At 29.9% G+C, this 14,759-nt stretch overlaps 1 protein-coding gene across 1 annotated transcript; it reads left to right on the top strand.

The window, feature by feature from the left end:
* Positions 1–704: 704 nt before the first annotated feature.
* On the top strand, positions 705–2,293 carry LOC113854475. The gene is made up of 5 exons (XM_027485477.1): positions 705–849; positions 984–1,153; positions 1,263–1,356; positions 1,534–1,707; positions 1,886–2,293. Exons 1-5 carry the CDS (start codon positions 744–746, stop codon positions 2,164–2,166), a joined length of 825 nt encoding a protein of 274 aa, XP_027341278.1. The 5' UTR covers positions 705–743; the 3' UTR covers positions 2,167–2,293.
* The last annotated feature ends 12,466 nt before the right edge of the window (positions 2,294–14,759 follow it).

Raw genomic sequence — 14,759 nt, 5'->3', positions numbered from 1 at the left:
GAACCACACAAACCTGGACACTTTGGTTGCCGTTAGATTGTGAGTGCATCAATCAATATCCACACAAACTACAATGCCTGCAACAAAGTTCCACAAAATTGAACCATTCAAACCATAGGATCAAAAAGGTGGTCCCTTAGACCAAACCCATGATTTAATTCTTCTTCTTCTTCTAGTCATCTTTTAACATGGGCCCCTCAACAGCATGCCATCTGGTGGGACCCTTTTGTTATATGACACCCACCAAGATGATTTTCCATGTGGTGGAAGATACAGCCGATATGACCCCCACAATGGGTGAGAGAATGTGCAAGAATAAAATAAAATAAAATAAAAGGCCTCATTGGAGAAACGGTTGGTAACCATACCATACAAGGGTCCATGAAGAAAAACACAAAAGGAAAAGCTGAAATTTGAATTATGTCTCTTTGGGGGCATGTCTTTTCCACACCCTTGCTTTACATTTAAGAGCAGAAGCACAATATGATAACCTTTGCAATTATTTAGTCCCCCACATATATAACCAAGGAAATAAATTTTAAAAAACTAAAGTGAATACATTTTCAGAATCCCAAGAAACATCCACTTTTCTCCTTAGCCTCCGTTGACTGACTCCTACTACTACTACTACTTGTTTCTTATACTCATCCATGCTTTTCTGTTTTCTTCCACAACTTGTACATAAATAGACCCTTCCCATCATTTTTTTAGGCACCAAGTCACACTGTATACCCTATTACAAAATGAACGAGCTTCATTCCCTAGCTTACACTAGTAGCCTCTATGGTTCTTCCCTAGGTTGGGATTGTCACAACCTTGGAGTTCTCAACGCGGACAAAATGTCTTTAAGTACTACTTTTCTTCTTTCTCTTTATATTCTATCTATTATGCTCTCCTTGGATAAAGAAATATGCTTATAACTAGCTAGATAGTGTTTTTGCGATTGCAATGCAATGCAATGATTGTTGATATTCAATATGCAGTGCCTGCGATGGAGGGAAGTACACCATCATTCTCACCTCAACATTCTGATTTCTCAACTGGGTATCTTGAAGATGCTTTGATCGAATCATGTGAGCGTTCCAAACGTAGACGCTTGCTTCCATTTGCTGCTGATGAACTTAGCAAGAGTTCCATTGAAGATCTTGAGCAGGTAGAATTTACTATACTCTTTTGACTATTTTCTCTTTTTTCAGTTTGATATTCTCCTCTTGTTCTTGGAGTGACACTAAATATTATTATGTCATCACTCTTGACTTCAGAGTTTCTTGAATTTCAACCCCATATGGCACCAGCCACTAGAGAACTTCAACTTCTACTGCATGAACCAGATAGAAAGGATTTGTGGTTTTTCAGGTATTTTTATATATGTACTCCTTTTTACACCAAAATATTGTTGTTATTGCAACCAAAAGAGAATATATATACATATATAAGAATGAAGAGAACTATATTGATAATTGGTGTTGATTGTGCTGCTACTTCTATCTACCCTTTTTTTTAATTTGTTGTATATACATGATATATTATTAGATGAGCATATAAGCACACTGAGGAGTAGAATCAGCGAGGAACCAAACATTCTTGTAGAAGAAACAAAAACACCAGAAGAGACAATGTCAGCCTCCGAGTCTCCAAATTCATACTCATCTTCATACAAACAACCAATTACATCCAAGATCACAGACCCCACAGTTACCCCATCAGGTACAACTTCGTTGATTCATTCTCTCTCTCTTCAAAATATAATATAATAATATATTCCTGTGTGTAAAGTGTATGCATGACTATGAAATGAATAGTTGTAGTTTAGTATAGAATATAGATTAACAAATGCATTTTGTAATAATTGTATGTATGATGTTGTAATAAATGAACAACACAGGCAATGAAGAGAAGAGACAGAATAAGGTGATAACAAGAGTGGTGTATCCATTTGCAATGGTGAAGCCAGGTGGCAGAGAAGGTGATGTGACCTTGAATGACATAAATGAGAGGATCCTAATGCCTCCCACAAGGCCAGTGAGGCATCCAGTTGGGGACTTTGCATGTCGGCCATGCGTGTCCACAGAGGGTCCAGGCCTTTCAGGGAAAGCAGTGGTGGCCCTTACTAGAATTCACACTCAGGGAAGAGGCACAATCACTATTATCAGAACCAAAGGCTAAGCATAACCAACCAATATGCATCACTCTTATGGCTTTTACTTCATGCAGCTTTTTGCCCCTCATTTGCTTTGTTTTCATCACTCCTTCTTCCAATTGTAAAGATGGAAAGCGATATCCATGTATGTGCATATACCATATATAATAATAAATCCTCAATCTTATGTTAAAGCTGTTCCTCTCAGAGATTCAAGCCCCAACATTAACAATTATTTTAAGTCAACATATTTTAGTCTTGTCATGGTTGTGGCCAATATATATGTTAAAAGAATAAAGATGAGAAGGGGGCAAACACACACACACACACACACACACACACACACACAAAAGATGGCACCACGGAATTAAGGTTTTCTGCCACAGTTTAGGACTTTTGATCTTTGACAAAGACACCACAGTAGATGGCGTTGTTTCTGCACCCTCACTTTTTTCTTGATCAGGGTTTGGAAGGCTATATATGTCTTTTTATATTATATAAATATAAATTCATTTACATTACACAGCAGGTAAAAATTTGAAAATTGGACTTACCAAATATAAATTCATTTTTGTCACCGGTTCTTGGTTTTTGTTAATTAAGAACTAAACAGATCATAAACATAACGTACTTGTTTGTAAACATAAAAGCAGTAGGTTATTCAAATAGAAATTAAAGAAGAGCTCTATTTTTTTTTTTTTTTTTTTGCAATTTAAATAATTTGTTGCATCCACAATTATAAATTACAAACTATACTTCCACAGAATCTCAGTGAGAAAGAAAAAAAATAGTATAAAATAAGGATTAATGCAATTAAATACAATCCTAGCTATATCCCACACTAAATCCTAACTATATCCCCCACTAACTAGACGCCTGTACTAAAATACAAACAACCTCAATAAAGCATTGGGCAAATCTAATTTAGAAGCAAGTATTCTGTCACTTTTCTCTTTCTCTTTATTGATAAGATAATATTACTTTTACGATACAGACACACACAAGAGATAAGGCAGACCCGTGCTTAATTACCAACTCCAAAGGTTTCAATTGACTTTTGGTAATATAAAGACAACATACAGCTACCCCCAAGACTTTTACCTTTTTTTTTAATGAATAATTAAGCTAAAACTTAATTTACTTTATCACATCCCAACCTTGAAATTAAGTTGCTTCAAATATATGCACATTCCATCTTCCTACAATATTGTTTGGGAAATATATGCAACACCACATATAGAAGTAATCTTTCTTCTTTTAGTCAATTAACTTGTTAGTATAATTAATTGTTTCTTAGCGAAATACATTGATAGGCTTAGATTATCGCAATATGTAAAGGCACACTAAAGAACAAACTATATATAATGAATCTCATGAACTAATACCACAATCATGAGTCATACACTAAATATTATAATGTAGTTGTTAGCACAAAAAGCACCCAAATTCTTCATGCGCAGTTGTGATATACTGCTGTATCTTCCTCAAAGGTCAAACCCCGATCAACTTAAACATTGCAAATTATAGACAAAATCTAACATGGGGCCCATAAAAGAGCAATTGAATCATATATAAGTTTCTATACCAAATTTAAGTCACTATCTATCTCTGCATGCTGTATGGAACCACTATCCTAATTTGATATTCTATTCTTTTAGTAGTGTTTGTGTTGCAAAATTCATTTCATTGGCACATCAACTTAGTGGTATTTGATCTTAAGACCAAAACGTAGACCTACCTCACTTGAGGGGAACACTGTCACAACTGTACGGCAAAAGTCTAAACATCTAATCTGACCTTATATGTGTTTGGTGGGGATTGGGTCATTGAGTGGAAGATGTCTATTATATGTTTGGTTTTGTCTCATACTGCCACCATATATTAGATGAACGATCTTATGACTTTTTCTCTTTTCCAAATATTCTCTTGGACCATCTATTTTATGTGATATTTTGAATCTCTTCTCTTCTATAACACTCAAACATATGGATTATATGGGCGGAGATTAGGCTATTTTAAGAATTGTTTAGTTAAAGTTAAATTGTTTAATAATTTTTATAAATTTATGAATATATTTTTAATTACTTAATTATAAAAAAAATGAGTGAAATTTGTTAGTTACTTAATTTTTTGTGATTGTAAATAAATTCAACAAATAATGAAGTGTATTTTTTTAAAAGTGCGTTTGTTAGCATTTTTGTTTTATTAATCTATTGGATTGAAAGTTGTACATAAATAGATTAAGTTTATATATATATATATATATATATATATATATATATATATATAATTCAAAAACTAATTGACTCTCTACTAAACAGTTTTATTTTAATATATAATATATACTTTAAAATATAAATAAAAATTAACTATAAAATTATATATCCGCAAATATCTATTTTATTTAAAATTTAATACACATGATTAATATGTTAATGTTACATTTTTAATGGTTGAATTTATTAAATTTATAGATAATTATTGAAATGAATAATTTTAGCCAAAGTTATTCTTAAAATAATCTCCACTGTATACAAACACTCATTTTGAAATGTTTTAATTTGAATGTAAGAAATTGTACATAAATTTGTGAGAAATTTTATTAAAATAATATAATTTTATTTTTTTAATCTACCTAATGTATTAGGGTTCAGTTTGAGTAAATTTTAGAGAAATATTTATAAAAAATAATATAAAAATAAATAACATTTATCTCATAAATTAGAAATAATTTTATGCTTTTTTAAGAAGTTGATGAGTTCTCTTATTTAATTTTTCTAAAATATAAAGAGATTTTGATAAAAAAAATATTATTTTTTATAAGAATTTTTTAAAAAATTTAATCAATAGCCTAAATAAAAACAGGTAAGCATAGACATTTATCAGTGGCAAACGGCAAACTAATCGTCAAAATTTATAAAATGATTCGTTTGCTTGGATTGCCACACATGGCAACACAATGATAGACTTGGACCTTTTTTAAAAGAAAAATTTATATACTTTTAGTTATATATAAATTAACAAAAAAAATAAATAGAAAGTTGTTATTTTTAAATTGAATAACACACATATAAAGAGAAAAGGAAAAAGATGAAGTATACATATCTTCATCTCGAAATAATTTAAAAATAATTTCCACATTACCTTTATGTCGTGATAAGCAAACACTTTCCTGAATCCACCATCAATTTCATTGGTGAATAAAAAGTGAGGATACGTTCCTTTGACAACTGCAATTGATGGGGTTGGGTTTTCTAGGTCAAGAAGCCAAATCATTTATGTATTTAATTTAACAGATTATTATGTTTATAATATACTTATCTGATGAGAGATGTTTATATAATTTTAACTTTTTTATACAATTTAATCTGACGGATGCATCGAATAACAATAATTTTCAAATAATCTCACGTTGCAATGTAGAACAAATGGCCCAAGTTAGGGTCCTCTCTATTATTACATGTGTGATCATAATTAAAGAGACCAATATGAATCAAAGTGGGTTCCACGCTAATGAAAAACGCGATTCATGATTGTCCACTCAAGAATAGATTGTAGGGTCGATGAACATATTGTTTGAGTTCAAATATTACCATCCTATTTTGATCAGAAGATCCCACAATTAATGTTTTGTCCTATTTGTTCTCTATGTAAGCAGCTGATTCAATTATAGTTTGTCCCGTGCACGGCTCAGATTTTCATCCACATATAAGATCTAATTAATCTAGTGATCCTTTAACTAAGCCAAACTTTATTTATTTTTTATTAAACAGTGTTTGTTTATAACATTAACCCACATTAGTTACTCTAATTAATCTATTTTTATTTGACAGACATCTTTTTCCATTATACTACCAAACTATAACTAACAATTACCAACATAATCACGAAACAATGTGAGGCTCAATTAATAAACTAAAAACTCTTTAGAAGATCTTGTTTTATACTTTTCTTTGATAGATTTTATCTTTAACTTTACTGCTTCTGGTTTTACCCTAGTTCTTTTCCATTTGGAAAAAGAATAACTAAAAATCTTTCTCATGTATATAACTGGTGAAAAAGTTTAGTTCACTCAACAAGAAGAAAATTATGTCTCTAAAGCTTTGGAGCACTGAATTCATGTGGAGGTGTAGCCTAAAACGAGACTTGAAAAACACCATAACCATGTCAACTTATTGACAACACATTGTTCAAGCTTTTAAGTAGTCACACATTCACCACCATTGTGGATCGTTGAATCACCATGAAACCCTCTTTTCACAAAACAATATTAATCTTCTTTGATTAAGAGTGTCTTTCAAAAACTTTATAGAAAATTTATTTGAATTTAGAAAAAATAATTTAAAAATTATAAGTTATTCACAAACTTATTTAACTTCTTTCAATAATTTTTAATAACTTATTAAAATAAGTGTTCCTAACTTATTCTAATAAATTTCATGATTATACAATATAAAAAAATAGTAAATAAATATTCAATTAAATTATTAATCTAATTTCCACCTTATAAGTGATTATGAGTACAAACAAGTGACAAAATTATTATAGATATATTTTAAGTCACGGTTAATTACTTTTATTCAGTGATAATTATCATGGTTTTACTTTTTTTTTAAAATTAAACATGTTAATAACAATTATAAATGTCACATCAATTACTACTATAACAAATTATAAGAATTTGTCGCAGTTTTTCAGTCCCATTAGAAGTGTAGATAAATCAATCTAAGTAACGCGAAATGTACAAAATTAAAAATAAAAAAATAGTAGTGAACTATAAATTATATGGTAATTGATTAAATTGATTTTAAATTTAAAATCAAATTAATTATATGGTAATTCTTTAAAAAAACTGATAAAATTGAATCGGGTGATTATTCTTTTTAAAGCCAATGTTACATACACCTCTAATCTACAAAACATTTTCACTAAATTTATGGTAATTTCACTTTAATGCTATTGTCTGAACGCCATGCATGTGATATATATACATTGCAAACATTTCTGACAGCTTTTTGTGCAAACTTTTCATGGGATTTATCGTTATTGTATTTTAATTTAGTGCTGCCCTGTGACCACCACAAATTGGTCAGCAAATCTCAATCAGAATTTAGTGTGGTTTAATAATATTTTTTTGCACGTATTAGACCCATTAATGTTATATTTTCTTTCTTGTTTTCTATATATATTATAATTTGAATTCGTCACATTTGTTAATATTTTATAATAAAGTATTAATACATACATGGATAATAATAAGACATGATTTAGAAAGATTTTAATAAAGAAAGTCAGTAAAATCATACTGTAAATGCATGGTGTCGCAACCGGGCGATGTGCAACGGTACGACGGATGACAAACTTGTTCCAAAATATCAGAGGAGTCGCCACCAAAGTTTATTTTTAAGAAAAACCTTGGAAAAACTTAAATATAATACGATCTTTGAAACCAAAAAATGAGTTCGGGAGTCATTTACGTGTAGGAAAGGTATTAGCACCCTACAACGTCCGTTTAAAAAACGGTTACCTAAAATTAATTGTACAAAATTATTCTAATTTTAAAAAATATTTATTTAACCCCTAAACATTAATTATTTTATTTTAGAAGAAGAAATATTATTTATTGAAATATTATTCGGGTTATTTTAAAAAATATTTTGACTTGACGGGTACGGTTCCCGCTCCTACGTATCCCCGGATGTAATGGGAAACTCAAAGCCACGTAGTTCTATCTAAAAATTATGAAATTAGTTGATTATAATTAAGTTTAGTAAAAGAAAAATTTATTTTAGAATTAAAATCATTTTTCGTAAAAATTATAATGTTTAGGATACAAGATAATGCAGTTATACATGTACCCTACGAGAAAACAATACAGAAAGTGAAGGAAGATCGCACAACTATACTGCAAATCATTAAGAAATATTTTATTCGTAAATAGAGTATTTGAATTTTAATTTTGATTATGATTAATATTGAAAGAAATTTAAGATAGCGTAAGCTATACATAAACTTCTTATAATTTATTAGACTATCGAAGGCAATGTAAATTACACATCGATATTATAAAAATTTATAAAATGAATAAATTATAGTAATTTAATTTATCAAAATTTGAAACATGACTTAAGAAAATAAAATAAAAAATTATTTGAATTGATTAAAGAAGATACTCATTTAATAAAAAACATTAAAAATTTTATTTGATAGATTTATATTATATAAAACCTAAAGTAACGTTGGTACACATAGATTTTGACAATTTATAGAGTCGCTACACATTAGCATTATAAATTATTTTTTAATAAAATAATTTAGATTTAAATTAGTTGATTGATTTGTAAATTAGTATTTAGAAGAGAAATACATCTTGCATTATTATTAAAGTGATTAACTAATTAATTAATGACAATATGTGATAAGTTAATATTGCATAAAGTCTTGGTAACGTAGGTACACATAGACTTTATCAATTTATAATACATGACGATAGAGAAGCTATACGTTAGTATTATAAATTGATACAATTATATTATTATTTATTAATTAATTATAAAAAAATAAGTAATTTAGTATTCACAATATAAAATAAAATAATCATAAATATAAAATTAAATCGCATTAATATGATACAAATATACAATAAATAAAATAAAAGATAACAATCCTAAAAAATAATTTAAAAAAATCAACTCAGATATGATATTGTAAAGTAAACGGTATCAAGAGATTTTAAATAAATAAAATAAAATAAAATAATTTAAACAAAGTTAACATAAAAAAAAAAAAAAACTCATTCATTAAATAAATTAATAATTATCATAATAACAAATAATAATGATGATGAATAAATAAATAAAACTAAAACAATAAATTATATGTTGAACTAAATAATGATAAAAATAAAATAAATAAATAAAATTCGGACAAAAAAATAAAAATAAAAATAAAAAAAGGATAAAATGGTCTCAAATTTTAAATTTTCAGATTTGAGAGGGAAGGACTTTAGGGTTAGGGGTGTGCTTTTCTCCAAGAAAAACAAAAAAGGTTATGAAAGGGTGGAGGTGAGGTTAATGGAGGCCATGGTTTTGAGTGGTAAAGGTTATTGAGAGCAAAAGGAAGAGAAATGAGACAAGGTAGGGAAATAGTTTTTTTATGGTGAGTTTTGTGTTTATGGATGATGATAGATGGAGGAATGGGTGGAGAGGTGGTGAGACATGGATATTTGAAATGGTGGTTTAAAATATTTTTTTTTTATTTGAGATTGATTTGATATAGGAAATGTTTATTCAAAATATAAATATGTATGAAGAAGAAAAATGTGTAAAATGTATGATGAAACTTACTTGATGTTCTTGAAAATTTTTGCTTGCCTCTTGTTCTTCCTCCTTTCCACTAACTTTTCTTTCTCTCTATTTTCTCTTTTTCTCTCCCCGTTTTTGAATGCCTCCTCTCAAAAATTTTTTAGTTTCCTCTGATGTCTCCCCCTGCTCCATGGTTCTTTTTTCCTTTTATTGTTAGGGTTTTCACCAAAAGGTCTAAAATTCTGAATTTTTCCTATTTTATTAAGACAAATTTTTATTTTTTTTTTGTTTTTTTTTTAAACCTTTTGATTCTATTCTTCTTTTATAATATTAAAATTCAGATTTTTTTTTTATTTTTTTATTTTTATTTAAAATAAAAAATAAAAAAATTTAAATCAAAATTTTAGTGTTCAGACATGAAAATGCATATTAGTCATACTGTTTCTCATTGAACAAAACTCTGATGAGTACTATCTATTTGTGTGTCATCATTCCGTTGATACAGCTGTGTGGCACATATGGTGTAAATTGTTGCTGCATCATACTTAATTTGCTTAATCACGTGGGAATCTGACGTTGCAAAAATCATTTGTGGGAGTGCATAAGTTAATTTGCTGTAAAATTCAGTGTAGTGGGTGCAAGCAGAATCATAATCAATGTTCCAGACACAATGGGAAAAACTTGGAGACTGAAAATGACTGAAATTACACTTTGATTACCTCATTTACATTAACACACTGCGACACAGCACCACTTTATTGCATGGTGTCCGTCATTGCCATTTGCCAACCAAAACGAGGACATGGATCACTTTTTCCTTCCTTGGACGAAATTGTTGAAACAAAGATCAAATTTACAAAAGGAAGATGAACAATATAGAACCCACTAAAATCGTGCAAACAAATTATACATTCAAAGTAATTATTTGAAGTGTCTTGCGCCTTCTCTCAAATTTTGCTCAAATCCCCTTAATCGTTGGCTTGTTGCATTTCAGATTGCTTTATTCACATGGAGTTCATCAGTAGGTCCATAGAGATTAAAGTAACATAGTAATGGAATTATAGTAGTCTGTAATAATGATGCCACAGTAGAAACACAAGTTGATTGGTTGTACCATAACAACAATAGTTATGGAAGTTACTGTTAGAAAAATATTATTATTATTATTATTATTATTATTATTAGTTGAATAGTCAATAGATGTATCATAATAATAATTATTATTATGAAAATAATAATTATTATCGATAATGACAATTAATTTAACTACATTATAGTGAAATAACTTTATTTTAAAATTAAATATATAAAAATCTTTCGCTAGTGTAAACTTATACTAAGTCATCCATAAATTGTGATTATAAAATTATAGAAATGTAAGTATAATATTAAAGAAGGATCAAATTATATATACCGATACTTGTTTAATAATTTTTTAATGAATAGCTAATTTTTAGTGAATAATTTAATTTTAAACTCATCTGTCATATTAGAAGTTTCAACTATATTATCAAATTTTAAATTAATTCAAAATTATTAAATACATTATTTTCATATTTTTTAATTTTAATAACCTGACATAAAAATTAAAATAATATATAATTATATTTCAACAATTTAATCGATAAAAATTATATTTCATATAACACTATTAACATTAAAAGAGGAAATGCAATTTACACTGGTATAATTTGGTATTTTTTATATTTTTAAAATTATTGTATTAAATTTGTGTGAACATGACATAAATTAGGAAATAAAATATTTATATTGAGACTATCTCCATAATTATTGTCAATAATTCTTACTTGTTTGAATTTTGAATTTTCTCACATTCGGATCCATGTTCTTTGTTTGTAAAACTTATTTTTCTGATACCTGGAATACACCCTTTCAATGTCATTGTCTCTGCCATAATGGTCATGCATATGGGGGCATAGCTCTCCATCAAATTAAGCACATGACATGATCAAATATGTCATAATTGTCGTCAACTCCACACAAGATGCTTTTGGTACTTGCATGGATACCAAAACTAGTGATGATTAAACACGTGGTCGTGGAAGAAGTGTTTATCTTGTTACAAGACCAAAAGCAACTCATTTTTGTAAGCAAAAAATGGATAGCAAATTGAAATTGAAAGATGATTTGAAATAATAATAATAGTTTGTTTATCTCGCCATGGTACATGATTTAGATATTTAATAAAGAATTTTTAACCTTTTCGTTTCAACTGTCATTATCGACTCCTTGCATGCTCTTTCTTGCGCTTTTCTTTTCTCATGGATCCTTCTTCGCATTTCTTTTATGTTGTTCTTCAACTGTTGAAGAAAAATCCAAAATATACGTGATAATAATCTAATGCTTTTGCTTTTTCAGATCCTTTGCGGTGGAATTCAGATTCCTGCACTTTTTATTTTAATAATGGTTTCCAATTCAACCCAAAAATAAATCTTAAATTGGGCAAAAATGTTTCAATGACGTCAGCAACGTCATGCCTAATCGGGTTGATTCTTCACTGTTTCTCTCAACCCAATTTGGTAGAATGAAATTGTTTTCCTCACAACCCAAACCCATCCCCAAAAAGCAAACACACCAACTTGTCATTCCACAAAAAACAACTACCTTTTGATATCTGAAGGTAAATACAATATTCCATATAATATATCAAATTTATAGTGTGGAATTCCTAATATCAAATTTTTAGTACACGCGGTAAGACCCTGTTCTTGAGGGCCCTTATTCCCAAGCTTTAATAAATTTCTCTTTTACTCCTCTTAATCAGGCAAAACCCTCACATTCATAATACCCTTCACGTATTATTTCATAAACAAGATAATAGAATGTAATTAAACATATGCTAAATATTTGTTTTAACTATTATACTATTTTTTATTATTTTTATAGTATTACACTATTTATTATAATTCTGAGGAAACATTTAATCTTTAAAAAGTATAAGAACGAACTACTAAAGACTTTAAACCTCAACCATAGACGTGTCTATTTTGAATTTGCATTACTAAACACTTCAAATTAATAAGTCAATTTAACAAATCTTAATCTTGAGTTAAAAGTTAACTTTAAGCTTTAAGTTTGGCTAATTGATAATTATTTTTGCTAAACAAACCCAATATAAAAAGAGAAAACGGATTGCCCGTCCGTACTTATGCTCTAATCTGTGATAACATGATTAAATAATAGGCATCTTTGACTGATTAAATTAATGAAGTGAGTGCAAATAAGGAAAACAGTAGTGGTTGAAAATGATTTGAAAGTTGTGATGCCCCCCATATAATTCAGTGAAATTCCTTAAACATATGCTATGTTGTATCAACCCAAATCATGGAGATGCCTCACACGATTAACAACAATTGTTTATGGTTTAAAGGCAGCAGCTCAAAATCAAACGCGTCAAGTTTTTTCAATGAAAAATTGATACCGAGTTTGGATACTGCTTCTATCTAGATTTTGGTTTACAATCTTCTTATCAGGCTATCTGGTCCAATTTGGACATTGACAATCATTTGTCCATAGCACAGCATCAAGACAAGATTAGTCATTGTTGGCATTGGTCACACATCACAGTCCTGCCCGTAAAGCCTGTTAGCCACTTAGCATAAATGTCACGCTACCAAATCATCACCTCACTCACACGTGCGGTTCCTGCGTTCAATTATTAAATTTCCAAAATAATAGCTTTTCGTTGTTCTCCAAATAACGGGCGTTACACGACAACCCCAAACGTCGTTGCTCACATCAAGGTTCTGTTTGATCAGAAACGAGATAGATACAAAATTTCTCATATGACAAATTATGTAATAATTTGATCCACCCAGAGAGAGGGACAGATTTTATTATGATTAATAATAAACATTTTCCATTCAAATACATACTGCGATTAATCACATTTTGCAAGGTTTGGATCAAAGTATATAAGAAAGTGCTCAATTTTTAATTTTTAATTTTTAATTTTTGGGTTCCGAATTACAAAGAATACAATAGCAGGGCGACGGAGAGAAACGACGGGGAACAAAATGGGTATGTTACTATAACCGTAAAACAGAAGCAGCGCACAAAATTGACGTTGAAGAGTGATTGACTATATTAGATTAGGAAGTGGAGTTGCCTTAATTTGGCAAACCGAGAAGCAGGAACAGGTGATTGATGTAGGAGGTGAAGAAGAATGTTGTGGGCCAACCCGACAGAAGCTGTGAGAGCTGGGATTGAGTTCATTCAGAGTGGACGCGAAGCTTCTGGGAAGACTGAAGAGGAGGTTGTGGTTGTTTTGGGAGCAGAATCAGAAAAACAAGAGAACAACGTTTTGAGGATCCTCTTGAGGACCTGACCTCGTTTGGGGAGCAATCGAGGCGTTGAAGGCATGTTGTGGGGTGGAGATGGCTCTGAGAAGGTGGCAGAAGGAACGAAAGTGAGGGTTGACGAGTGCCGGCGTCTGTAATTTAAATATCAGCCTGTAAAGACCGCGTAAACCGAGTAAGACACTGCGTGTGTGTGTGTCCCAACAACATTGTGTTTCTTTCATAAAAACTATGCTACGGGAAGTGTGTCAATTACTTTCAATCACGACACGACCCATTCTATGTCTGAAGTCACCTTTCTTCATTTTAAGTATCTTTTTGTGGCCCTCCATCGTATATATTCAATCAACTTTAGTAAGAAAGAAAGATGAAAAACATTATTTAATATTCACTTTAGGCTGGTTTGAATTTGATTGGGTCCTCCTTGTTAAGGCGTCCATCCCATACCATACACGGTTCCTTTGTTTATCCAGGAATAAACGACGTCGTCTTGGAACCCAAAAGGAATCTCTGGTTTGAACAAGTCATATTCTTCTCTTCCACCATTATCTTTTTTTTTTTTGCCATCATCCTTTTCCTCTTTACTAATTATCAATTTTTAATAAACTATCATATTAAGCCATTAGTTTCTCTTTAACGTGTATTCATTAGTATAAATTCGTCATGGATCTTGTTTGGAACGAAGGATAATTCTACTCCACCGGCCAATTAATTATGCTTTCGTTGCTTATTCCCAACTTCTTCAACGTGTGGAGTCAATTGTTTGATTAATCGCCAAGTCAATTATAAAGCGAGCATGAAATTTGGAACAAAAAGTAAAACTAAAAGCAACGAAATATGTGAAAAAAATACACTTTCTTTTCCTCCTTCGGGCTAATGCAGGTACTAAAATTCATGTATTGACTGTGTCAAGACTCAAGAACTGTTCACCCAAAAAAATGCCTAACTTTAGTAGAGAGAGAAGACATATGAGTAAATAAGAGTAACATTGTGCCA

The sequence above is a fragment of the Abrus precatorius genome, unplaced genomic scaffold, assembly GCF_003935025.1.
Source record: "Abrus precatorius isolate BTA unplaced genomic scaffold, Abrus_2018 Scaffold11, whole genome shotgun sequence".
NCBI classification, from domain to species: Eukaryota; Viridiplantae; Streptophyta; class Magnoliopsida; order Fabales; family Fabaceae; genus Abrus; species Abrus precatorius.
This window is presented reverse-complemented; position numbering and strand designations above follow the sequence as displayed.

Coding starts and splice junctions, on each gene's coding strand:
- LOC113854475 (XM_027485477.1), top strand. CDS start 744: ATGAACGAGCTTCATTCCCTAGCTTACACTAGTAGCCTCTATGGTTCT. Junction 850..983: donor CGCGGACAAAATGTCTTTAA/GTACTACTTTTC, acceptor TTCAATATGCAG/TGCCTGCGATGGAGGGAAGT. Junction 1,708..1,885: donor CCCCACAGTTACCCCATCAG/GTACAACTTCGT, acceptor TGAACAACACAG/GCAATGAAGAGAAGAGACAG.